The sequence below is a fragment of the Panicum virgatum genome, chromosome 4K (assembly GCF_016808335.1).
Source record: "Panicum virgatum strain AP13 chromosome 4K, P.virgatum_v5, whole genome shotgun sequence".
Taxonomy (NCBI): Eukaryota; Viridiplantae; Streptophyta; class Magnoliopsida; order Poales; family Poaceae; genus Panicum; species Panicum virgatum.
In genome coordinates, this window is record NC_053139.1 from 5,313,792 (window position 1) to 5,340,736 (window position 26,945).

General features: G+C 46.5%; 4 protein-coding genes across 5 annotated transcripts; 2 read left to right on the top strand and 2 right to left on the bottom strand.

Annotated features, from left to right (window-relative positions):
* Positions 1 to 766: 766 nt before the first annotated feature.
* LOC120702724 (histone-lysine N-methyltransferase EZ1-like) lies at positions 767 to 10,308 on the bottom strand. The gene is made up of 16 exons (XM_039986647.1): positions 10,079 to 10,308; positions 8,141 to 8,257; positions 7,722 to 8,050; positions 7,202 to 7,363; positions 6,143 to 6,227; positions 5,877 to 6,026; positions 5,747 to 5,794; positions 5,604 to 5,672; positions 4,787 to 5,475; positions 4,415 to 4,550; positions 4,110 to 4,330; positions 3,195 to 3,326; positions 2,435 to 2,525; positions 1,859 to 1,906; positions 1,656 to 1,784; positions 767 to 1,479 (listed from the first exon to the last, which is right to left on the bottom strand). The coding sequence occupies exons 1-16, from the start codon at positions 10,157 to 10,159 to the stop codon at positions 1,198 to 1,200; spliced, it is 2,769 nt and encodes a 922-aa protein (XP_039842581.1). The 5' UTR covers positions 10,160 to 10,308; the 3' UTR covers positions 767 to 1,197.
* Positions 10,309 to 14,650: 4,342 nt separating this feature from the next.
* LOC120702725 lies at positions 14,651 to 17,932 on the top strand. Of its 2 annotated transcripts, none has more exons than XM_039986649.1 (2): positions 14,651 to 16,042; positions 16,603 to 16,937. In XM_039986649.1, the coding sequence occupies exon 1, from the start codon at positions 14,807 to 14,809 to the stop codon at positions 16,019 to 16,021; it is 1,215 nt and encodes a 404-aa protein (XP_039842583.1). In that variant the 5' UTR covers positions 14,651 to 14,806; the 3' UTR covers positions 16,022 to 16,042; positions 16,603 to 16,937. The 2 variants fall into 2 exon arrangements, with proteins under 2 accessions (XP_039842583.1, XP_039842582.1); XM_039986648.1 differs by lacking the exon at positions 16,603 to 16,937 and adding an exon at positions 17,678 to 17,932 and having other exon boundaries at positions 14,652 to 16,042.
* A 2,558-nt stretch (positions 17,933 to 20,490) lies between these two features.
* LOC120702726 (ethylene-responsive transcription factor RAP2-1-like) lies at positions 20,491 to 21,722 on the top strand. Its single transcript, XM_039986650.1, has one exon. The coding sequence runs from the start codon at positions 20,623 to 20,625 to the stop codon at positions 21,187 to 21,189; it is 567 nt and encodes a 188-aa protein (XP_039842584.1). The 5' UTR covers positions 20,491 to 20,622; the 3' UTR covers positions 21,190 to 21,722.
* Positions 21,723 to 25,230: 3,508 nt separating this feature from the next.
* On the bottom strand, positions 25,231 to 26,879 carry LOC120705010 (auxin-responsive protein IAA20-like). The gene is made up of 3 exons (XM_039989557.1): positions 26,384 to 26,879; positions 25,896 to 26,222; positions 25,231 to 25,754 (listed from the first exon to the last, which is right to left on the bottom strand). Exons 1-3 carry the CDS (start codon positions 26,605 to 26,607, stop codon positions 25,712 to 25,714), a joined length of 594 nt encoding a protein of 197 aa, XP_039845491.1. The 5' UTR covers positions 26,608 to 26,879; the 3' UTR covers positions 25,231 to 25,711.
* Positions 26,880 to 26,945: the final 66 nt, after the last annotated feature.

A 26,945-nucleotide genomic window follows, 5' to 3' on the forward strand; every position in this document is an offset into this window, starting at 1 on the left:
GTACCACGTTTTTTTTACATAAGTAACAATAAGCACATTTTTTTTAGAAGGTAACGATAAGCACATGATGTTACAAAGTACCACCCTTTTTTTTACATAAGCAACTCTTTGAAAAATGATTGGTTATAGTTAAGATGAATCCGACCGCTGTTTTTTTTTTTTTTTGAAAAGAGCTGTTATTTTAGCTTGCGTGGTACTCTGTAATATCACATTCTTATTGTTACCTTCTCAAAAAAAAAAGTGCAATCCAAAATAATGATGGTTGTTCGTGAACAGGATATGCAGTTGCTAGTGAAATTGTGGTGCAAGGCAGATACGCATGTCTACTTCAGGAAAAGGGAACTGTTGCTTTGCACAGTTAAACTAAATAAATGATTCTTAATAAATACGAAAAGGATATGTAGCGTACTAGTGGCAGCTCATAGCAATTTTGTTTACGAGGCCCAAGTCGTCGCGGCCACGCTTTTCTACGGTCATCATGACTGAATTGGGGACAGAACATGCTTATCATTTATCAATGCCTTGCTCACTTGAAACTTTAGCGGAGAAGATGCTGCTTGTTATGTTAGTCCAAAAAATTGCCTGTTAGATAACAAGTCTAATATAGATAATTTTTTTATAAAGTCCAACATGAACTCACACTTCTCTTTTGGGTTTGAGTATAGATCATGTATTGCTAATGTCTGGGTATAAAATTGGACATTTTGTATTCCATGTAGGCCGGATCAATGCAACATGGTCAATAATTAGATGATAAGTCATGCACTTCCAAAGAACCAAAAAAAAATTGAGACTAAACCTAGCCATCGTAACATGAATTAGTATGTCCCTACCCTTTCTTTTGTGGATACAGTAAACAGGAACCTACCCTTTCTTTTGTGGATACAGTAAACAGGAACTGCGGTAGAACTCTGTTGCTTCAAAAGAACTCTAATCATACTCCACAAGAATCAGGCTCTCAAGGAGCAGACGCAACGTATTTGTCAACTCATGTTGCATCAGCTGATGAGTCGCCCACCACCTAATTCTACGGATGGCAGGACCAGCCACCGTGGAGAATGGAAAATTCAGACTAAACCATGAAACATTCAAGTTACGATGACAATGGGTTCAAATAAATCTGGGGGCTATGAATGACATGTTCCCGCCAGGTTTGAATGGCTGCCAAATTTAGGCCCTCCAATGAAAGAATCGGAATCAGCCTCTGGTATTTTGGGCGAGCTTCTTTGCACGCCCATTGGATGGTTGCCCATCATCCTTTCCTCGGGAATCCTCTGGCTTTCGGGCCCAAGCAGGGGCTCGGTCAGGCTCATAGCGGTAATCATAAAACAACTCTTCACCAGCTAGGATTCTTTCTTTGGCAAATATGCCCACTCTATGATCACCAGCTACCATAATAACCTTGGCATAGCAATTCGGATCAGGGGAATGGTTGGCAAATTTCAGCTTGTCACCCATTCTGTATGCATCAAGAACAAACTGCATTCAAATGGTAGCAGTCAGCATGTGGCAGACAGGCAGGATGCTAGACAAATCAGACGTATGAAGTTGAAAAACTTGGAAACGCAAAGCAACAGTACCAGGCTGGTACGTAAAGGTGATCAGCAAAGTATTTAATAACTGAATGCTTGTAGATGATAATTTTGCAGACCTACCTCATTGTTCAGGTTGAAAAGAAATGATGAATTCTCACGATCATATATCTTTCCACGCTTATCTGCCTCCTTGTGGGAGATTAGTTCCCCGGTATACTCGCCAAGATATTCATGTTTACTGACACTATTCTGAAGATTTAAGAAAAGAGATTAGATAGGATGAAGGGAAAAAGGAATGGAAAAGATCAGATGAATTGTTTTACCTTCAGGAACGCTCCCCAGCCAGAAACGTCGGATCTTCCAAGTAAGACCTGAGAAGATAACACATGTATGCCTTTGATGAAATATCTATCGAAATGAAAAGATCAAATGTACTAAGACATGTCACAATGTAACAATATTTTACTAAGATGTGTTGCCTCACAATAGAAGTCCAATTCAGAATAGATAGATTTAGGCCTTTGCACTCAAGTCCATGTACATCACATTTAGGCGCTGTTTAGTTGGTGAAAAGTTGTTGGTTTTGGTATTGTAGCACATTTCGTTGTTATTTGACAAATAATGTCCAAACATGGACTAATTAGACTTAAAAGATTCATCTCGTGCTAATCAGTTAGACTGTGTAATTAGTTATTTTTTTCAACTGCATTTAATGCTCCATGCATGTGTCCAAACATTTGATGTGACGGGTACTGTAGAAATTTTTTTGGGGACACTCTCCTGTCGAAGGATTGTGGTTCTTTTTTCTCGAACAATGGCCACAAACGGAAACACAAATCAATTATCATCTCAATGGAATTACAAACAAAATGATATATTATCGAAGCAAAACTCTTTACCCTTTGTTGTTGTTTGAGAAGCAGTTTCATGTTCCGGCATTCATAATTATCTCCCCTCTGGTTTGGAACTCCCAATGTACCGTCACCACACCTGTAAGTTAAAAAATATAAGTGTGCAATGGAATAGTTCAGTTTCTGTATGATTCTGGTCTAGCATGTGTAATATTTACATTACAGCCAAGCATGTGTAGCATTTGACTCGAGTTCAATATTTTAAAATGGGAAACAAGGATATTTCAGCCCCATTAAAATTGCAAAGGCAGTCAATATTTAGCATAAGGCATCGCAAGACAATTCCAAATTATTGCAATTGATGATTGTGGGTGTAACTTACAATCAGTCTTATTGATCATCTTAAATCTAATCAACTATTTTCCAAGACACTAATATGCAGAATTTAGTATATTGAGATATTACAATCTAAACAATCAAGAATCTTCATGCGCTTCTTGGTGATCAATATTCCTAAGACTAGATGAAATTGCATATGCCCAACCACTAATCCAACCTCACAAGGAAATTTTGCACTACAATTACAGCTTTACTTCTTTGTAGATGATTGAGATGCACGACACCACTAGTCCCGAGACCTCAGGTTGTGAAATACAAGGAGCGTATAAATTCATTATGGTACAGGTGGTAAATGACCAAAGTGTGATTGGAGAACAAATAACCTGGAGATATCACAACAGATGATAATCATGACTAAGAAACAATACACCCCCCCCCCCCAAAGGATCTCAGATTTTCAAATACATACCCAACCCAGCAGTTTCTGCAAACATCAGGATCACATTCCCTATCAGCAGCAAAGCACGGGCATTGACGGCTGCGACACTGACTCTTTGCGCAATGACAACCTCGAAAACGGTTCTTGCAAATTTTGGAACACCTGGAATGCATAAGGGAGGCAATAAGTTTCACAAAAGCGACATGGTGAATCAATAAAGTACAAAAGACACAGGATGGTGATGACATGTTAAACCGCATGCGAATTTCCTTTCCAATAAAAACTATAAAGAAAAACCTAAACAAAAACACTCAACACAGTAGAAATGGTAGTGTTCGTTTGGATTGTGCTTGTGCCTGCCCTGCAAACAGGTTGGTGTTAGCCAAATAAATGGCACAGGATTCCACACCACACGCATCTCCTGTACATTGGTATGAATCGACTGTGAGCCAACAAGAGCATGGGCGAGCCAAGCGTTGGCGTCAATCCAAACAGCCACAACTGGGCATGGACGCATGGTCTACATAAAAAAATTGGCAACATGGCTCCAGGCAACAATCCAAATGTCCCTGTGCAAAACCTTTGAACTCAAATGTTCCTAGAGTAAAAGGGTAACAACTAACAAGCAAAAGCAACCATTCTGAACTCTAGCGACATACTGCAGATTCTTTTTTTATAAGCAAAAACAACACCATTAATAACCAGAAGAGCAACCATTCCTGATTTAGAGTCTGCCTGCTATAAGAGGAGCATAGAAATGTTTGAATTCTAAACAAAGGTCAAGTATCTGGCAGAACAGATAAAATATTTCCAGTACCAGCAAAGGGTAGGTAAAACCATAATAGTTAATTCTGCATCATCAGTATAAATAAGCAAAATCCATACAGAACGTATTAAGAATGCATGTTCATATATAAGTTGATGCAAAGGAAAATAGGTAATTACCCGCAGTATTTCTCACAGCATGTCGCATTTGTGAGACATGGACACTGCTTCCCACATGCAGATTGACAACCACAAGGATTATATTGTCGACAGGGCTGACCTTTCCTTTCTGTAATCCTTTTCCTTATAGAATGGTAACCTGCAGATTTCCAGGTGTACTTCAAACGACGCACTTTACCTCTCCTTCTGAAAAACCTTGATCTCGAGCGCAATTCATTACCCTGCAATATCAACATGGGCGACACCAAATTAAGTTAGTAACTGGAGTGCATGCATTAAGAGGTGAGGGACACAATGAATCAAACCTTTATATATCCTTTAACAAGAGAATCAACACCACTAAGAGTTCCAGATGCACTGCTGTTTTCAATATAATTCATATACTGAAAAACATCTCTGCATGTCTTCATTCCTCCAAGAAGGTTCCGAGCAATTAAACAACTGCATGAAAGACAAACCATGGGTTCAGTGTGACTATTGAGATTAGATTAACCAGGATTAAATTTGTCTTTTTACAATTATATAGAAAAGATATCTGAGATGCTTCTATGGTGACTCGAGACCCAAGGTGAAGGAAAAGATGACTTTCAAGATGGAGATTAAGGGAGCATCCAGATGGAACACAACTCTGATACAACAATAAGCTATCTGGAGCTGGATGTTAGGAGAAGGCAAACCTGTTCCTTCCAAAAATCTCTAATCCTTTGACTAAAAGTCCCTGCTCAATTGGCTTCCAGGATCTAAAGTTATCCGCTTGCTTGCATATATTCTCATCGACGAATTCTTCTTTCCTTGAAGTATCGTAACCATCTTCCTCCATTGAATCATTATGAGCTTCAGCTGAAGCTGAGCTATTCCCAACTTGAGGTGTACTCATCTTTCTGGTACTTCTTGTGTTTGGAGTGTATTCAGAGGATACAATTGCTTCCTTATTTCCGTTTCGTGCATCAGATCTAAGTAGAATTCTTATGTCCCTTGCTGCCAAAGGGGATTCACTAACAGAATTAGAATCCGACGATGCCATTTCTCTTTGACCTTTTTTCACACTCATAAGAATTTTCTCAGCGATTCTTCTATTGGTAATCTTTCTGATTCCACCTTTTGGGCCAATTTTAACTTTTGAGGGACTAGGGGAGGGCTGTGGAGGTTTATTGCTTATTGGATGTACTTCTGAGTCACTGCTTTCCGAAACAGCCCTTGCAGTTGAAGAGGTTTCGCTTTGCTGAGATTTAGTCTTCCTTCCGCTGGAGCCATTCTTTTTTCTATTTGTGCCTGGCTTGTTCGTTGCATTGCCTGATGAATGAGTTGGTTCCTCACCATCAATAAGCATGTGATCAATTGCAGCTACAGAATCCGGATCAGAGGCCTGCAAAAATATTGTTAGCAAATTAAATATCAAAGCAAAATCGTTCACTTATGCTTCAGGATTAAGTAGGCTGAATTGTTACACTACACAAGCCACTTTTTGAAAATCACTCACGATAAAATACGAACCTGTTTATGGCAATGACGACCACAGGGTACACCATCACCAATGCCATTACAAGCTGGCTGTTTTTCTGTCTGTATAAAGAAGATAGAGGCCAGGTAAAGATAAATTTTTTGGAAATTAACTCTTTCAATTTGGGAAAACTTACAGGAAATACTAAATCTTGAGAACACCCGTGTAGCTTGCAATCAAAAACCTTTAAGCATCACCAAAGAGCAGCAGCGTTCATTAGTACAGGTTCAAGAAAACAAGATGTGAAAGATAACAGTTGAGCATACTAGACATCGTCGACAGAAGAGATTGTCAAAGGAATCCAATGCTGCATCCAAATCTTTGTCACCGTACAAATCTTCCACTTTGACATTTTGCTCAGTCACTTTCTTACAAGAATCCTGAGTTTTCTCACCATGCAGGATCTCATACCTGGCCTGTAAAATAGAGCATGTGCTTTATATGTCAGACATGCTAGAGAAAAAGGAAAAGGAAAGGCCAAATAAACCTTAAGCAGACACGAGATTCATAGTCACATGAAGATAAAACTAGCCTTTATGTCATCAGTAGCCCTCTCAAGATATTGAGCCAGCGTTTGCCATACAGCATCTGACACGCCACACTCTTGAACAGTCATCCTAACAAGGAGCCAAAGAGCAGTCTATTAGACAACATTAAGCATGTGGGAAACATATAGCAGAATCCATAATCTATTGTTGATATATCCTTCTGAAGAAGATAAAAATTCATATTTTGTATAACAGAAACAATATGCTAGAACAGTCTCCTGACAAACTCAAACTTGATGACTTGATTCTTGTTTGGTATAAGCATGCTTTGAAGTCTGCTGAGACTTCAGCCTCGCTTTGTTCTAAGAAGGTATTCGAATCCAGGAGTTTCAACAACTCCCGGAGTTCAATGCGCTAACTGGCCCATCGCACGAAGCTTGGCATTAATTTAGCCCACTGATTAACCAAAACAGCACTGTAGAAAACAAGCCTCTCAGGCTCTCAGACAATTCATAATTTGCACTGATTAACCTAAATGAATTTTTGATATTGTTTTTTTTCAATTGCCACCAAACTAGCTCAACTATGTTTTGCTACATTTATGGAGTGATATGTATAAAAACATTATTGCAAAAGTCTAATCGTGCTATAAACTCCATATAATCACTTGGGGGTACCATACGTTCTAACAGGCACATGATGTCTTCTTACGATAGATAACTTACATGGCTCTAACTGGCCCACATAATGTCTTCTCACCACATATACATATTACTTCTCAAAAATGACAAATGTAACATTTACCTTACAGAAATGTAAGTGCAACAGGATTCCTTTACTAACAGGCACATAATGTCTTCTTACGATAGATAACTTACATGGCTCTAACTGGCCCACATAATGTCTTCTCGCCACGTATACATATTATTTCTCAAAAATGACAAATGTAACATTTACCTTACAGAAATGCAAGTGCAACAGGATTCCTTTACTAATTTTTTTTGTAAAATTGTCACATGCATCACCAAACATTAGAGCCTAACTTAAACATAAGGCAATGTGCACCAATGCTAAAGGAAAATGAATAAATCGAGCTTCCTTACCGAATAATGCAATCTTCTGAATGTTTAAATTCTTTTTTCTCCTCCTCATCCTCAATGGCTTCATCTTCGCTATCACTGCAAATTAGTGCTTCGCCACAACTGGCATCATAGTAAATCCTCCGTCGACCAAGTACGGATTGATCTTCTGACATCCTCTGGTTCCTGCATGAAATCCCAGAAAAATCTTACATCTCAAGGAAACATGAGACCTTCATCTTGCACATACCAAAAAAAAATGAATTGTTACATCGTGCATACAACTCTGCTTTTTTTTCAGCCAAGTGAACACAACCATCCTTGCACTTAGCAGAAAAGGTACACGGATCTAACAACTACAAAGATATTACTGATACGAAAAAAAAATCACTAGAAAAATTCAAGCTCGAAGGTTGAAAACAAAATGCTCTTGGAGTCTTGGTATTGTGTTGTACAGTGTATACGCCACATTCAATTGTAAGCACCTAGTTGAGGCACACAGGGTGTTGGGAATGTTGAGAAAAGCATATGATTATGAACTAACCTGTCCAAAAATATCCACGTTGTATAGGGTGGAAGCTTTGACACTTCTGGTAGTTTAATTGGTCGGATAGCATTCTTTGCACCGAGATTTCCAATCAAAATAACATTCAATGAGGATAAAGGACTTTCATCTTGAAAATTGCTACCGTCTTTGTCAGCAGGACAAACATCAACACTATGCAGGGTGCATAGTGCATCATCTTGCCTTTTCGTGAGCAAATTTGGTGCTAAATCAGTACCCTTTGATGTATTATTTTGCCTATTTTTTGACAAATTGTAAGTCCTCTGTGTAAAGGTGCTGAGGTTAGCCTTGTTCTCCCCTATTCTATTCTGGAAAAAAAATCATAACGTAAGGAAAATCAGCAACATAAATATCAGATGTAAATATTCAGAAAAAATACATATGTAGCTTGAAGGTACCTTGATGTATGTTAAACGATCTGCAGTGATCCTCTTCTTTAGTGAATCAATTACAGATAAAACATAGGGGGAGGCAGCATTTTCTTCCTCAGCACGCACACCCGTAATACTGATAACCTAAGAAAAGCAAAATCAAGTAACTTTATCACAACAGATGTAGTACAAAATTCAAACGGCAGCTAATGTGCTTGAATGGCACACAGCTCAAGGCAGAAAACATGATCATTATCGCAACCCAACAATTAGTTTTCTATCTGCACAGCTCCAACATTTTTAATAAGAATAGCACACGACAGAAAAGTGGATGATCACTTTCAGATTAATTATTAACCATTTTGTGCAACCAAGATGCAAGTTAGCCTAGGGGGGAAAGATGCACTATACAGAAACAAACAATCCAAAGAAACACAATACACATCAAATCCCTAAGTTTTAAATTAGTGACTTGATGCATTTAAAAGATGAGCAAAATGTAGACATATACTCCACCTTGAGTTAAAGAATGTTTTGATTTGAGATCCAGATTTTACATATAATAGTATTAAAACATAACTTCATCATTGGATAAGGCCAGCTACCATCCATATTTCGCATCATCTTGTGTGAGCAACACTGTTTACATGAAATTATGCAAAAGATGCTTATTTAGTTATTCATTCTGATATGGTTGAGATATTAAGATGTGTACCATGATCATTTTATTTCTTATTTCTTCAAATGAAAAGAGCATAAATGAATTGGAAATACAAGATTGAACAAATTATTGGCACCAAAATTTTGCAAAGAATGAGCATTACTGCGACAAAAAAAAGGAATATTGTGCTTTGACTTCGGAGTTCCAAAATGTAAGAGGTTTTAGTTTGTCTTAAGTCAAACTTCTCTAACTCTAACCAAGTTTATAGAATATGTACCAGCATCCACAATACTAGAGTAGTTTCACCTAAATTCAACATGAAATATGTCTTGATAGTGCATTTATTTTTTATTTTTTATTTTTTTTGAACGAACAACACTCGACGAGTGTGTTTCTATTGATATAGCAGAAAAAAAAATACAAGGATATAGCCCTGGGAGACCATAACCAGGAAAAAGAAGAAAAAAAACACACGACACCAACAACGACGGGTTGGATTATAGTGCATTTATTTGGTATTGTAGATGTTATTATATTCTTGTATAAACTTAGTCAAAGTAAGAGAAGTTTAACTTCAGACAAAACTGAAACCTAATACATTATGGAACAAAGGGAGTATTTATTTGATAAGAAAAACATAAAAAAACAATGGTGTTGCAGTGGCTGATTAGCATGTGATGTAAGGTACCATTGAGAACTGAGTACTGTCTACGAACATGAGAAAAACTTCTTTTATATTCTAGTGCTCCTTATTGTGCTGGTTGTGGTATGTCCACAAGGAATACAATGAGTTCAGATTTCATATACATCAATGGGGGGAAAAAATAATGCAGCCGCATAGACAAAATGTGGACTCCAGCATCAAGCTGAAGATAATGTAGCTCCTCTTGTTCCTACCTTTTTATCAATTGCAGTACAATGACTCAAATGTTGACAATTACACTTATCCGGTCTCTGAAAATAACCCCAACAAAACCGAAGCCGTTTCCAGGAATAAAAACACCGTGACAACCCCACCTACCGCCGCCGCAAATACCAAAACGTCCCCACCGGAGCCCGCATGCGCAGCCGCACAAACAAAGCAGGAAGCCCAAAGACCGCCTCGAAATCCGGCGCCCGCACCTCAACTCCCCACAAACGCGTCAGATCTCTGCCCAAATTCCCCCGAACCGAGCGATCGCCGCCGCATCGGCAACAAAATACTACCCACAGGCCACATTGCCCCGTCGACCCGAGACGCGAACCGCCCGCCGGCCCGCGCAAGCGAAACCTCAGCACCTCAGGAGGGAGGGGGGCAGGCAGACCTGCGCGGCGCTGGTGGATGGGCGCGACCGGCTCCCGGACGCCGAGGCCGATGCGGAAGAGGCCGCCGCCGCCGCCTCCATCGCCCGCGGAAACCCTAGGCCCCCGCGCGCGCTCCCGCCCGCCCACGACGAGTTGGGCACTTGGGCGCGGAGTCGCTTCGATTAAAAAAAATGAACAAGGATTGGTGGGGGAGAGGAGGAGGGGCGCAGCGCGCAGTGGTGAAGCGGAGGAGAGAGGGTAAGAGAAGGGGAGGCGTTTTGTTTTGAAATGAGCGGCTCGTGACCTTGTGGGTGCGGCCTGTGGGGCTGGCAGCCTACCGGCTACCGGTGGTCAACATGGTGGCGCCAGCTGCCGTGGTGGTGTGTGCTACCGGGTTCGAGTATACCTACGCTCACTGAGTTGCGGGTCCATGTGAGCTGGGGTCAGGTTGCAGAAAAAGTGGGTTAGGTTGACGTGTGAAGCTTGGTGTAAAGGGAGGGCGCGTGGCCGCGTCAGATAACTACGGGGCGCCGCGGCCCGCGGCGGGTAGGAGTTGGTAAAGCGTGAGCTTTTATGGCTATTATATTATATATGGAAGGAAAAAAACACGCGTTCGTCTTTTTCTCCTCTCATCAAAAAATCATCACTGTACAGGGGTGCTTATTTTTCACCGTAAGCATAAAATATCAACTGAATTTTTAGAGTTTTTTTATGGGTAGAATATTTAGAGTTGATTCTGCCCAAAAAATGTTTAGAGATAATTTAGCCTAGAGTACTTTACTTCATAAGTACATCTGACCATATAAATGCAGAATGAGATTTGCAAGAATCTAATAGATTTCTAAAAGAAATCTTGATACGTCCTTGTTGTTACATGCCTATCTCATGTGTCCACTAGGTGCTAAGTTGTCGTCTAGTGACACGCGTCACGTCTAGTTTATACAAAAAAAATTAAATGATTCGGCTTAATTAAATAATAGAGGTCTTAATTCTGTTTAGAAATATAATGATACAATCTCTATAAGGATACAGTCTCTACAAGAGTTTAGAGATTTGGACCCCTTTTGTTACAGATTGTTGTTTCTACTGGGTGCTAAGGTGTGGAGTGGTAGCATATTTTGCGTCCATGTTCTACCAAAAAGAAACTCTATCTAATTGAGTGTTAAAGTTTATATCATTTTTTTGTAAAAAGAAACTCTGTCTAATGAGTATTAAATTTGAAGGACTAGAAAAAATCCTTCCTTTTTTCTTTTCATTTCAAAAGTGCATAAAAAATATATTCCCATTGGATATGGGGCTTAGTGTTGTGCATATTTGTCCAGCGCAAATTACCTATTGTATACTACCATTCTCAGCCTTAAAAAACACAAAGTTGGACCGGTTTCATATATCTACCCCTCATAAAAATTGCAGCCTGGGTGAAACTGATTTTATAATTGTAAACACTGACTTCTTAGATGAATGTAGTGCTAATGAGGAGAGTTGAAGTTCAAAGATATGGAACCAATTGACGTGGCTACAAAATAAATGCTGCCATATGGTTAGTTGACTAGCCATGGTAAGCTTCAAACATTTCATGTTATTACGACACTAGTCCCATGCTGTGCTACAGAGCATTTCAGTTGTTGGAGAAATTCAAGTTAAATACACTAGTGGAACAATAAAAATAAACTTAAGAAGAGGCGCTATTTTGTGCGTAGCTCGCCTCATGTATAGTTGAATATATGCTCTAGATGTAATATATAACGCAGGATATTTCAGGTCAAAGCAACATCTTGAGTAACACTGTATTATTACATGACCTAATAAAAATCACCTTGGAAACATTAGAAATTGCCGAGGAGTCAAAACAGCAAGCTAATAATAAGGAGCAACTCCAAAGCGAATGAGCGTTAGCTCAGCTGGTGGAAGTACAAGCTGGCCGGAAAGCACCAGGTCGGGAGTTCGACTCCCGATCCGCACAAAAAAAACTCCCTTGCCGTGCTCGCTGGCTTGCCAGCTTGGGCCCCCTTTGCGCACGGGTCAGGGTTCCACAGGGAGGGGGGCGTAATGAAAAATGGTGGGAGTTGTCCCCCCCTCCGGGCCGAGTTTTAAGGAGCATCCAAAAAATCACAAGTGTGTAACAATACCACACAAAAATATATACATGGTCCGCCAAATATAGAACATTTAGTACGTGAAAATCCTTCAAATACAATAACGTAAGTTCAGAGTTATGTCTTTTAATAATTGAACAATAGCCATACTAGTCAGTAAACTAGCTAGCTAAACTCAGTTTGTATTTTGGCATCCAAAATGCAAACTGATTGTTACATCGGCGAGCATTAGAATTTTCCCATACACTATTAGCCTATTAGGTCCTGTTACATCGGTGAGCATTAGAAATTTCCGTGTAAGCTCTGTCTTAGGCTTCAGCTTCTTTTCTTGGCAGCTAGCATCAGTAAAGATGATTTCACGCATTAAAACTAGCCGAAGGGAGTTCAGTTATGCATGAATTAATTGACATATTCCTCACACAAACATGACAAAAACACAGTAGATTAAAAATGGATAACCGGCAGAATCAAATGGCTAATAATGCGATCCAATACTGTATATATGCTTAGCTTTCTGGAGTAATACGTACAGGCAATGCATATGTTATGTATTTCAATTTTTTTACAGCTCGCCATTGAACATTTTGTTGGAGCAGAACAATTATCCATTGGCAGCGTTCGTGCCCGAGCGATATCTGCCCAGTGAACAATGATCCGCAGTTACTATTATTTGTCATTGGTTGACTCCATTGGCAGGTATATTGCAAAACTAATGTTATCTGCAACATAAAATACGAAGATAATACGAACAGTTACTAATGTCGAAATAGCAGCCAATCCAATATGAACAATTTAGTCAAATAAATAGTCATGTTAGATTGATAATACGAAGATATCTGCAACATAATTCTAACATGGGGCAAGCATGCCAAAAAGAAAAAAGAAAATATAGGGAAGCAAATCCATAATGTCTATTTATATATTGTTATACAGTGTAGAATTAAAAGGAAGGCATATTTTGAGTGACAAAATTTCACAGATTAAGCTTCTTCGAATTCCATACTGTCAACAAAAAGAAAGGTCATATGAAGCAAAATACTAACCAATTAAATGTGGAGTTCCCCTCGGGACCATGTCTTGGGGACCATGTCTTCAACATGTGATGTGGCTAATAAGTGTCACCTGTTACCTGTTTTGCTGTGATGAGGAGATCATTTATTTACCGCCTCTTCTTCAGCTAAATTATGTATCTGTGGTAGCTGAAATTACTGTGTTCCTTTTATAGATTTTTTTTTAACAGGCTGCAGCCAAGTTCTATATTAGTGAGGAAAAACATGAATGTTTAGCATATGTGAGCGTATGGGTCTCTACCATGTTTCAAAAAGAAAATCACAGAAAAGGAAATGTGGCCAGCATTTAATATATAATGAGTATATCTAGCACCTTAAGTAAGGGTTTCAATTTAGTTATTCTTGAAGGCGTAGCCATTACAAACATCCATACAAAGTGCAGCAGACATGTGCATCAATTAAATTATGCTATCTTCAATTTTTTTTTATACTGATACAGGTTTTATGGGGGGGGGGGGACCTTATAAAAGCCTTTTATGGTGATTTCTAAATGGATATACAGAGTATTTTAGGCGTTTCTTTTCTTAATGACGATGGTGCATAGTTTACAAATAGGTATAGTTTATTATCTAGGACTTTAGAGCATCTCCAGCAGACTACTTATCTCTCATACCCTATATTTTTTCTCTCTCCATAACCAATAATATTTTTTACATTTTTTGTAGCAACTGCTGTAGCAGATTACTCAAAGGATAGGATGGAGAGAGAAACCTCTTACATTTGAGGGAGAGGGAGGTGTGTTTTGGCGATTGCCAATTTTTTTTATTGGCGATGGGATTGGTAGTGTGCTGGAGCACCTCCTTTTACCTAAAGAGCAGGTTTTTGATATTGGGGAGAGAGATAGGTAGTCTGCTGGAGATGCTTTATATTAACATATCCATAATGACATAAGTTATTTATAAATGACAACTCGTATGCAAACTATGGAAACTCCAATCTGGACCACCGGATCAAGATCCAAGGGGGGCGCAGGGGGAGTGGGACGGGGGATTTGCAAAATTGTGATTATCTAATTCAAGGGCTGGCGGTTAATTGTAAAATTACCCCCCTCCTCATACCCCTTGGATCTTGATCCGGTGGTTCTGATTGGAGTTTTCATAGTTTGCATATGAAGATGGTTTGCATAGCATATGTTGCCTTTATAAATAGGGAGGTATTTCAGGTGTTTTTTTCTTTCATAGTAGACCTTTAAAGTGAATGGAAGGTTTTCAAAACCAATCACTAGTAGAATACTATTAATAGATAGATTTTAGTAGCCACGATATCAAATGGTACCGGAATATCACAAATTGGAGCGTAATTTCCATGAGATTTAGAACCTGCGCGAAAACAAAAACAAGTATCACTTCAAGAAAGAAGAAGAAGAAAAAGAAGAGAATTTCTCAGGGAAAAGCAGAAGAGAAATGAAAAGATTATCCCGTACTGTTCTGCAATTCAAGCATCCGGCATCTTCCCTCTTCTCACTCTCTATCCATCATTCCATCCATCCATCAGCTCACTCGCCGTCTACTCGCCAGCGAAATCCGAGCACCGTCTCCCCCCGCACGCCTCTTCCCGGGCTCCCGGCGGCGCCGGCGACGCCATGCCGCTTGCCCTCCCGTTCCTCCACCTCCCGCCCAACCCCACCCCTTTCTATCCCTTCCGGATCCACCGAACCCAACAGTCCCAACCTGACCTCTCCCTCCGAACCCGACGCCCCTCGGCGGCGGCGGCGGCGGCGGCCGAAGCAGGGAACCCGTCAGCATCGGTGGACGTGGACGTCGAGATGGTTCGCGGGCGGGACGGAGTGTGGACGGCGCGGTCCCCGACGGTGGTGGTCCTGTGGGACCTCGACAACAAGCCCCCGCGCGGGCCGCCGTTCCCGGCGGCCACGTCCCTCATCGCCGCCGCCTCCCTCCTCGGCCGCGTCGTCTCCATCTCCGCCTTCGCCAACCGCCACGCCTTCACCCACCTTCCCGCCTGGGTCGCTGCCGAGCGCCGCGACCGCCGCGCCCTGGACCGCGCCGAGCGCGCGGGGCTCGCCGCACCTTCCGTGCCCTACTCGTGCGCCGTCTGCGGCCGCCGTTTCCCCACCCGCCCCGACCTCACCCGCCACTTCCGGCAGCTCCACGAGCGGGAGCGCAACAAGAAGCTCTCCCGCCTCCGGTCCCTCAAGGGCAAGAAGCGGCAGAAGTTCCGCGAGCGGTTCATCACCGGCAACACCAAGTATCAGGACGCCGCACGGGAGCTCCTCACCCCCAAGGTCGGATACGGGCTCGCCTCCGAGCTCCGGCGCGCGGGCGTCCACGTCCGCACCGTCCCCGACAAGCCGCAGGCCGCGGACCACGCGCTCAAGCGCCAGGTGAAGCACTCCGTGGCCTGTGGCGTCGACTGGATGGTGCTCGTCTCTGACGACTCTGACTTCACCGACACCGTGCGCAATGCACGCGCCGCCGACCTGAGGACCGTGGTGGTAGGGGATGGGTGCCGCGCGCTTGGCAAGGTTGCTGACATTTGGTTGCCATGGGATCGAGTCGAGAATGGTGAGGTTGATGACGAGATGCTGAGGAGCTGTACACTTCCGGAGTATGGAGAAGATCAGGAAGATGACCGGGGTGAGGAGTTCAGATTTGATTGGGATACCAGTGACTTGGATGATGTTATTGATGATATTGTTGGAAGAACCAGTTTGCTTGGGGCTACGACAATATCTGCATTTGCCGATGAGGATGTTACAGATGGTATATTTGGAGTTGAATTGAACGGAGAAATCATGTTTTGGAGTAGTGACGACGAGGAAGAGGATGGTTACTTGTGAGCTTCACATGGGAATTTACAGGTAAACAGTAAACAAATGGATGGATACCTTTGTAGTTTTCTGTACATCTGATGATCAATTGATCATGTAGCAATTAGCAAACTATTGTAGAATTAGCAACTAGATTGTATTCCCTGGGAAATTAACTGGATCATGAATATTGGACCAGTTTGCTTCAGTCACTATGTGCTCCCAGTGGCAGCTGTATTTGGCAGCTAGATTGAATTTGTTCACCTCTTTGTTTTAACTTCTACTTTTGAGCATGGAAGCAAACTAAATTCGTTCACTTAGTGATTATGCACCATTGCAACATTGTCCATATAATTGAAGAAAGCTTGTATCAAGTTTTCAAGCCATTATTGGAACAGACAAATTTCTCCACCTTGTAGGCAGCTGGAAGCTCCATTTAATTTTGGGTTTTCACTGAGGTTTCAGAATGAAGTACAGCAACCCAACCAATCAACACCACAGGCTTGTATTTTGCCTCCCTGCACACACTCCAGAACTAACTTCTCATACGGAATGTGCAATTGCTTCGCTCACTGCTATTCTACCTAATGTTAAGAGTTATTCTTTTCTAGGATCTACTGTTACGTCAAATAATTCAGCCATTGTTCCTTGGAACTTTTACCAGTAAAGAGAGTGCTATCACTGTCGATGTGCAAAGCCTTCAGTGCTTTCAAGATAGGGCTCTCACCGGACTTTCTTCTCACTACTTCTCAGCTTTATATGCATTGTAGCACATGCTCCAAATTCGGTAGATGCTACCGTCACGATGATCATGCCAGCATCATTCCTGCTCTGTATTTATCCAAGAAGTTATTCTTGAAAAAAAACATTATCTTCCTGGTATTTGTTAATTTTGGCAGTTCAAGCCCATGCTTTATTCATACAGATTGCCTGTAGGCGTACTCAATTATTTCCTTCTGGCCAAAACGGTATGGAAGTTGGAGGGTGTGTATAAGTTCATTTCTCTCCACCAAACCTTTTGAAAGCTGGACACCTCTTCTCTGTTTTATCGTAGAAACTGATCATGTGATTGTGAGAATCCGTGCTTGTCTGGTCGTTCGTTAGAGCAGTGCTAGAATGTAAACAGTGGAGCTAAAACGGAGTTGCTTCCCTTCTGTGTTATATGGAAGTAATTAAAAGATCCTATGCTTATGTGATTGCTAACCTAATGTCCATGTTTTATTATGAAGCTTCTGTGATGTTTGGAGGCTGCAGTAGTTCTTAATGTATAAATATCGATAAGCGATTCCAGAAATATTTTAACCCTTGCAGAACAATAGGGCAGGCATCTGGAAACCCAGACTGCAGTCCATGCAATCTGCTGATCTCTTCGCAAGCCTTTCTTCTCAATTTTTTCATTCCTGCCGAGTCCTGAAGAGCAATTGGCAGCAAACCAGTTGGCTGCGTTTTCCTTTCTTATATCCACTTCTTCCTGCGAGACTTTGACTTTAATTGCAAGCACAAGCAGGGGCAGGAGCCCTGTTTTCCACAAGGGACTTCAGTTAAAAAATACTCCAAGTGGATTGACATTTTATCCTGTACTGTCCTGTGATGTTAAATGCTGTACACGGGATACATCTGGTCAGGCTACCAAGTCTCGTTGAGAGGATTTTTGGTTCATCTGCTGCATCCTTTGCTTTTATGCAGGGCTTTCGCAAAGGTTGCAAACATCCAGATCGGAAGAAGAATAGCAATTCCTGGTGTTCAGGCTGCAACTTTGATACAGGGATGCCTGAACTGGAAGATTGAATCTTAATACTCCCTCCGTTCCAAATTATAAGTCAAGGAATGACCTATAATTTGGAACGGAGGGAGTAAGTCACTGGGGTCTCGAACTCCAGCCACAGGATTGTCCTGCAGTTGACTTGGAGGAGTGAAACAACGGTTTTGAGTGGCTGCTGATTGGGGGATGGTCCTATCCTGAAGAACAATCGAGCCCATGATGTTCAGATTGCCGTTTTCCGCGTTTGGCATCTGCTGCAAGGGGCCAAGGGATGATTTGCTTCTCACTCCTCCCCGCTGTACTCTCGCAGCATGCCCCGAGAAGGACACTGCACTGGCCAGCGCGAGCGGTGCAGAGCATCACACCAGCCGCCGCCGCCCGCCGGCCACCGGCCAACTCCAGCCGCTCAAGGATACGGGCGGGACAACCGCCCGCCGCCCCCGCCCGCGTTGACGAGGGGAGGGAGGAGGAGGAAATGAAAATCCAGGGGCCGGCGCCACGGCGGCAGGGCAGGCCCCGCCCGCGCGGGGCGGCGTCGGCATCCCCCACCGAACCCGAACGGGAAGCGGATAACAACGGCGTCGCGGTCGGCCCCCACCCGCTTGTCGCACCGGGGGTGCGGGGCCCGCGCTGCGCGACACGGGCACACGCGGCCCGGCCCGGCCCGGCCGTCCCCCCTCCACCGTTGTTCTCACTCCTATCCACGGCCCCAATTCGCTCGCGGCCGCGCGCTCCCGAGTCCCGACCAGGGTTTAACTTTTCGGCGGTAAACCGGCGAAAAACCGGTGAATTTACCGTTTTCGGTAGGTACCGGAAAGTGGTATACTGGTGTTTTTCGGTATTTTTCGTTTCGAATTTTAAAATTTCAAAAAAATTTATAAATAACCGTCAAAAAAATCGGCAAAAATTATGATAAAAAACTAGGGATTTTTATTAGCTTATAGCACTTGAAATCATTCAAATCTAAGTTGATTTGGTAGGTCAAAATGATGAATTTTCTATGAGGAGTGAAAATTTGGTAGGTCAAAATGATGAATTTGCTATAAGGAGTCAAAATCTAAGTTGATTTGGTAGGTCAAAATTTGCTTAAGTCTCACCATCTATGAGGAGTGAAGAACGCAAGTACTTAAGCAACCGAAAAGTTTTTATATCTATATTTCGTTTTTTCTAGTTATTCCATTCATTTCATACAAAATCTTCGTATGCAGAGACTATGCATTTGCTACATGGATTATGGATGGACAATACTTTCGATTACTGTGGAAGCAATGTGTTGTATTAATTGGACTACGGACTTAATTGTAACAATTTTAATAGATTTTGTACTTTGGACTAAGTACGTGTGCACTTTGGACATGAATTATGTGTTTCGTTTTCGTATTTCTCATTGTGTGCTGGAGTTTCTTATATGTTGTGTATTATAATCTATAAATATAGACATAATTAGGGCAAACTCCCCAAAATTTTCAATTTCTTTTCACAAATACATAATTTCCCCATCATTTTCCAACTGTTTCCATCATTTTTCGGTGAAAAGCACCGAAAAACCGGCGAGATGCACCGAAAAACCAGCCGGTATACCGAAATTTCGGAATTTTGAATTTGAAAACTCTTTCCGATCGAAATTACCGGAAAACCGCGAAATTTCGGCCGGTATACCGTTTCCGGTGGTCACCGAAAATTTTTTCAAAAACGAAAACTAAACCCTGGTCCCGACCCGACCTCGCCGTATCTAGCCGGCCGCGGGGGACCACCTCTCGGGCCTCGGCCGTCCGCGTAGCCGGCCGCGGCAGCCGCCACGTGGCCGCCCGCCCTCCCGCGCATGTCCGCGCGCGCTACCTGTCCCGTCCCCGTCGGTCGCCGCTGCACCGTTCCGGCTCGCTCGCCCGGCCTGCATCTGATCCCCGGTCCATACGGTCCGTCCGTCCGTTCACTGCATGCCACCCCTGGCGGCGCGACACGTGGTGCTAACACGAGGGCGGCGCACCGTGCACCGGCCCGTCGGCGGCACTGGCCGGTCTCGGGTCTCGTCTCCCGCTAAGACGGTCGCGGTGGGGTGGGCTATCGATCGCGTCGCTTGCTTTAGGCGAGGTGCTTGGCCACCAGCCCGCGGCGGCGGCGGGGCGGCATGCCAGATTCGGTGCTCGTATCGGCAGCGCCGCGTTACTCGCGCTGCGCACACTGCGCTGCCGCCGTCGTAGCTTTTTTTTTTTTGCGGCGTTCAGAATTGGGCGTGCGGCGTGTGTGCGTCTCGCCAGCCCGGGGGGCAGGCCGGTTCACATCACCACACAGGCATCTACGTTACATCAGCGGACACACAAGTACACGGAGAAATTATACGCGTCGTCTCCTTCTCTAGCAACTCATTCTGATAGAGATAGAGAAAGAGAGGGAGAGGGAGAGCATCAGTGCGCGCCGACCACCAATTATCTGGGCGCACTAATGACCGCACCCGTCACACCCAAACCTAACGAGAGATTAGTTTACTCCGCTAATCCCCCCGGCGATAAGCTCATGGTCGCGGTCACCCCCAAGCGCCGGCCGTCCCTGTCGCCGGTCGCCACACACACGCGCACAGGCGCGCGCACCGACTCGCGCCCCCCGCGAAAGATCGCAGGCGCACGCCCTAATCGCCCGCCCACCAACTCGCACGCCCCCCGCTAATCCCCTCCTATTTATAGACCCCACTGCTCATAGGCGCAGGAGAGAAGAGAGGGGGCAGGTCAGAGGGGAGAGAGGGAGGGAGGGAGACCAGTAGCAGCAGCCAGCAGCGAGCGCGCCCACGCCACGATACCCCGCCGCCGCGGCCACTGCGAGCTGCTGCTGCCGCCGCGGCCACTGCGAGCTGCTGCTGCCGCCGGGTCGGGGGATGGAGAGGGACCCCACCGCGTTCTACCCGCCGGCGCAGCCCGTGCCGGCCGCACCAGCTGCGGCGGTGGCGGGCGCTGGCGGCTTGGGGGCCGCCGCGGTGGGAGGGAACGCGCGCGGCGGCGGCGGCGGCGGAGGAGGAGGAGGCAGGCAGTACCGCGGCGTGCGGATGCGGAAGTGGGGCAAGTGGGTGGCCGAGATCCGGGAGCCCAACAAGCGGTCGCGGATCTGGCTCGGGTCCTACTCCACCGCCGTCGCGGCGGCGCGGGCCTACGACACGGCGGTCTTCTACCTCCGCGGCCGCTCCGCGCGGCTCAACTTCCCCGACCAGCTCGACGGCGCCGCGGTGGCCGAGCGCCCCGAGGGCCACAAGGACGGCGCCGCGGGGCTCACCGCCGCCGCCATCCGCAAGAAGGCGGCCGAGGTCGGCGCACGCGTCGACGCGCTCCACTGCGGCGTCGGCGCCGGCGCTCACCCGCCCCCGCCGCTGTCATCCCACCACCGCCGCCGTCCCAAGAACCCCGACCTCAACCGGGAGCCGACCCCGGACACCTCCGACGACGAGTGAAGCGCGCTGATTTTGCCTTCTCTTCCTCCTCCTCCATCTACTAGTCTCTAGTCCTTAGGCAACAACTACTCACCCGAGGAGTAGCTAGCTAGCTAGCCAGCCAGTAGTAGCAGTAAGCAAGCAACCAGATAGCGTGGCGCCAGGCCAAACGGATGGGCGTGGCGGAAGCAACGCAAGGTGTTCGGTGGAATGGGGATGAGCTCGGAGGTAGCCAATAATGGAGCCGCGACGTCGCCGTCAGGGAGGGAAGCCGTAGTGAGCAGGAGGGAGCCTAGGGTCGTGTGCGAGCTGTGCCGTTTGGGCCGGAGGCGATGTCGACGGGCAGCGACGGCGACGGCTCGAGCAGGGGCAGGAGACACAGACGGGGGCGTGGGTGCGTGTCAGTGTGTGTGGGCATGTAGCTAAGCAAGGACGGCTATGTACCTCTCCCCTTCACTTCACATAAAGATGTGTGTGTAAAGAAGAAGAAAAGATACCCGGCAAGCAAGATCGACAAGAGCTTCATAAATCTTTTGCTTGCTTTGTGTTTGTGATTCATGGTGCCATTTGAATTTGGAAACCAACGGGCGTCGTGATCCGAATCTCGGGCCTGTTTGGAACTTTGGAATTTCGCGGGAAAATTTCAAACCAGTAATAAGTTGCTCTTGAAGTGGAAGTATCATTTGAATTTGGAAACCGCAAGGTGCGACCGCATCGAATCTCATGCCTGTTTGGAACGTTGGAATTTCACGGGAAACTTTTAAATTGTGGATAATTTGCTCTTGAGTCGAGCTATTAGTTGAATTTGGAAACCACTGCGTGTCGTGATCTGAATCCAAAGCTTCATTGGAACGTTGAACTTCGCAGGAAAGTTTCAAATTCCGAGTAGATTGCTCTTGAAACGAAGTGCTACCGTGAACTTGGAAACCAACAGGTGGGTGCTATAGAATCTATTGCCTGTTAGGAATAATTTTGAGTTTCACTGAAAAAAAATTATAGATCGATTTGCTCTTGGAATGGAACTACCGTTTGAATTTGAAAATGGACATGTTGCAATCGGATCTCGGTCGGTCTATTTGGAACATTAGAGTCTCATTTGAAATTGTCAAATTATGGATAATTTTCTCTTGGGAGGGGGGATCATGTATTAGGTTATGCGCGATGCAATTGGCGCGGTGAATCTTGCATGCTCCGTGCCAAACGGGGCCATGCGTGTTTGGCTCAAAGCAGCAGCAATGATTTGCAGGAGCCGGCTTTAGCACCTCCTCGCACGCCCCCGGCCCCCCTCTGGAGTGGCCCTCGTGTCACCTGCCGGCGGTGGCGGCAAAGGATGAGGAGGCAGCGGGCACCCAGCGCCTGACGTCGACCCCGGGCGCAACGTTGCGGCGCGGCGCGGGGATTGGCGACCTGGCCGGCGCGGCGGACGCGACGGCCAACGGGCGGACACGGGGGGACGGACCTGCTGCCGTGCGAGGCGCGCCCGCCCGTCCCGTCCCGCGCGCGGAAAGCGATGGATAGGCGGTGGCAGCGACGGGGTCGGTTGGGCCGGCGGCCGGCCCGGTTTGGTTGGTTCGGCCGTGGGGACGGCGTGGACCGTGGCCGCCGCCGTGCGTGAGCGTGGGGTCTCCTCGCCGGCTGGCTGGCTGGCCAATGACCCGCGTGTCGGCAATTGATTAGTAATGATTACGGCGCTCGAGAGCCGCGCCGCGCCGCCCGAAGATTCATGTGGGCTCCTTCCTCTGACCCGGAGGTGTCGGGGTACAGCGCCTGCGCCACGGGCGGCGGATGATTTCCGGGCTCCTTGAGAATGTTGCGAAGGGTGAAACGTGTCATGTCGTGGCACGTTGGACTCAAAGCTCAAGAGACCGTGAAAAAAATGCCCCAAAAAAATCCGTGTTTGGATGACCTTGAAAAAATTTTCATGAAAACTTTTCGATGTTTTGACCACTAATTCGGAGTATTAAATAAAATCTAATTACGAAACCAGCTCTACAACTATGTAACTGTAGTAGTACTGTAGCTAATGAGGTCTACGATCGTATGTTTGTGGGATGATTATGTGCTATTACTGTAGCATCACTGTAGCCAATTATGATGAAACTTGTCTCATTAGATTCGTCTCGAAAAATTACACTCATCCGTGAAAAGATTTCTAAATAAATTTTATTTATTACTTCATGCATGCATTCGTTTTTTTTTTAAAAAAATTTCATTGTGTGAACCAAACACGGTCAAAATATCTGCAGCGAACATTCCGATTGGACAGGTCACGGCTGTGCAGCGACCCCTGCAGACTTGTGTCCTTTGACATTTCCGATCCTCATCCTCCAGAAGTCCAACGGCGTCGAACTTGCTGTCCTTGCCTCTGCCTGCATGGATCGCAGGAAGGTGTCGTGTCATGATGCGGGCAATATTCTACTCCACCGGATCGTCGTCTCAACCCCATGGCTGGCCCGGGGCGGCCGGACCCGGTCAGGCGGTGGGGCCCTTGATTGCAGAGCAGTGGGCCGGTGTGCGTCCGCCGGCCAGCGGTCAAATACTACGCGCACGCCGGCGGCCGGCCAGCTGTTTCACGCCGATGTGCGGTGAAATTCCTGGGCGCCTCGGCCTTGCGTTCCGATCCGTCACGGCAGCGCGCAAGGAGGCGGCGGCGGTGCCACTGGTTCGCTGGCTGGTTCTGTGCGGCGAGGATTGCGACACCGACGCGGCGGCGTTACTCGCTTGGTTTCGGTTCTGGTTCAACCCGGCCGGAACAGGTGGGAACGGGTCACTGTCGGAGCCGGCGGCGGCGCCGGCGACCCCGCAAGTGGAGGCGGAGAGGCGGTTGTACCGTGCGGCAGGGTGTGGAGGCCCTGGTCGTGTACGACACCGCGTAGTTTGCGTGCTGCCGCCTCGCGGCGTACTACGCCCCCGTCGATCGTCTTCGCGGATTGGAATGGACCTGAAGGAAGGTGGGCTGGGACGCTGGGTCCTGGATTCCTGGTGTGTCCAGCGACAGCTGACCTTTCGGGCTCTGCAGCTTTGGCGAGGCAGTTCCTCGCACATCTGGACCGTACCGGTATTGATCTACGATCTTGATCTCGGCGACGGATCGGACAGATCGATCCCGTTCCCTTGTGACGGCGAGGTTTAACTTCAACCTGAACTGGCCACCACGCACGCACGGAATACACGCCTGTGCCCGGGCTGACTGTGAGTGTCAGCCATTTCCAACAGCGATAACAGTATAGATAGAAGCGGCGCATAATCTTCTTACAATTTCTTGCAACCGATACACTGGCCAAATAACTTGAAGTGAGTTTAAATCTCTCCAATAGATGCTACTTAGGGTGCTGCAGCGGCGGCTGCGCCGACCAGCTGCAGCACAGCAGCTCGGTTGCGTGCAGTCTCTCAAGCATATCACCGTGCTGTCTGCAGCCGGCTACGAGCGAGCAGGCTGTTAGTGTGAAGCGTGTTTGCATTGCAGTTAGGCTACTTCCAATAGGGAATTGGTAGCACCATGATCATTAATTAATTATGAGCTAGTACATAGTATTTGTTCTGACTAACAGTGAATTAATATGAGAGGGAAATTAATAGGGAGCAACTAGGCACGAAATCTAATCATTGCAAACCGGAAAATAATATTACAGGCTCGTTTCATACGATACTTTTTGGGCCACTGTCATATCGAGATAGTTGTACTACTTATTTAGATACTTTTTGGGCCACTGTCATGTCAGTTTTTGGATTAAGTGAAATGATACAATGGCTTGGAGATACAGCCTCAGGGTCGGATGCCAGTGGCAACACAAAGGGATACTAAGAGTCAGCTAGCTACCTCACTATTATATATCTACTTTATTTTTTTTCAAAAAATGCAAATCAATTTAATTAATCGAGTTTCCTGTGTTGACCTTACCGGCCAGAAAACAAAACTTGCACCTCTATTTACAGCACCCCTCCATATACTCCATAGACCGTGGTCACAGTATGAGTACCTTTTTTCAAAAAAAAAAATTGTATCTTGAGTACCGCGTGTATGTCACTTACGTATAGGTTCAGGAACACACTAGCAATTAGACAGAGAGAAGAGTACATGTACACTATGTTAGTTCTTAGTTGCCACACGTTTAACACATGCATTGGAAAATGGAAAACCAGCAAGCAGACCTTCAAGGCTTCAACAGTACTAGTAGACGACCTACTAAAGCCGGCCACAGAAGACGGCCGTACACGCGTCCGGTCGCAATGGGGACCGAGCGGCGGCTAGGTAGACGAAAACCTTTGACACGAACAAGTGATCAACGAACTAGTAGACTGCTACTACAGGTATACGTGCAGCGTGACGATGAACAGCCAGCGCTCTCGTAATGCTCGTCTAATTAAAAGACTGAAACCACCGACGACCTGAACACAATGCACTGATCTACTACGCGCAGAGGACGATTATTGAGTGGCGAGCTAGGCCTGCGCAGCAGATGAGACGAGGCCTGCGCAGCAGATGAGACGACGCAAACGCAACACGTTGCTGCAGGGCTTGCTGACGTAAGTGTGTCGTCAGCTACGCGAGGATCTTGAGCCGCTTCACCGACTTGGCAAAGTCCCTGCACATAACGAATTAAAATTAATTAGCATTTGCCATTACTGTTGGTTTAATTAACAGAGCTGACCGATCAACTGGTCTTATGTTATGTACGGAGACGACATGGTATATCAGAGATTGTGTGGCAACGAAGGCGACTTACTCCCACGGCACGTCTCCGACGAGCAGCCAGTCCCCCTCGCCGTCCTCGTAGGCCACCACGTACGGGTGGTGGCCACGGCGGCGCTCGCCGTCCTGGGTCGCCGGCGCCTCCCCCTCCGCATCTGCACCTGCGCCTTTGTTGGTGGACGGGAACATGCGGGCGAGCGTGCGGAGCAGCTCCTCGTACGATCCGTGGAGGGGGACGTCCACCTTCCGCCCGATGGCCACCCCTTCCATCCTCACCTTCACGTACCCGCCGCCGGCGCCGCCGCAGCTCCGCCTGATGTGCGCGCACTTCACCGGCGGCCACCCCACCAGCCTCTTCCTTCTGCACGGACGGCGCGCGCGCATTTATTTCAGTCGCCGGCGCAAACTAAAGAAAACTCGCTCGCCTGGCCATGGCATGCACGATGTCGAGCTCGAGAAACCAAAATACAGCCAAGAAGAGATCCCGCCGCCGCCACCGCCGCCGGGAACGTACATACTCACTTGCTGCTCGTTTCCCGGTCGACGCCGTCGCGGGCGCCGCCACCGTCGCCGCCGCGCACGAAGAGCGGGAGCGTGGCCTTCTCGCCCCGGCAGAACGCCTCGCCGAACGCCCTCTTCCCGCAGGCGCCACCCGCCGGGGCGCCGTCGAGGAGTCCGACGAACTCCCCGCCGCAGCCGCCCGGCGCGTGCGGGTTCGGCGGCGCGAGCCCGAGCTCCAGCTCCATCGAATCACCTCTCCCTCGCCTCCACGCTCGCCGCGCGCATACGCGTCGTGGCCACTCCGATCCGATGCAGCTGCTACTACCTAGTGTGCGACACTGGAACACACACGCACCAAGTCACCAACCAAACCCTTCCTTGCTAGACTAGCTCGAGCGATCGGCCACGAGCAGGGATGGATGCGCGGCCATATTTATACGTGCAGCGGCGCACATGCGGGCGTGTCGCGTGCGGGGGAGGGGGATCGACCCCACCCCACCGGCGCCGGCGGGGCGGATCGGTGGATCTGGGCGGCGCAGGGGGGCAGATCCGGCGAGGGAATAAACAAGGGGCCAACAGGGTG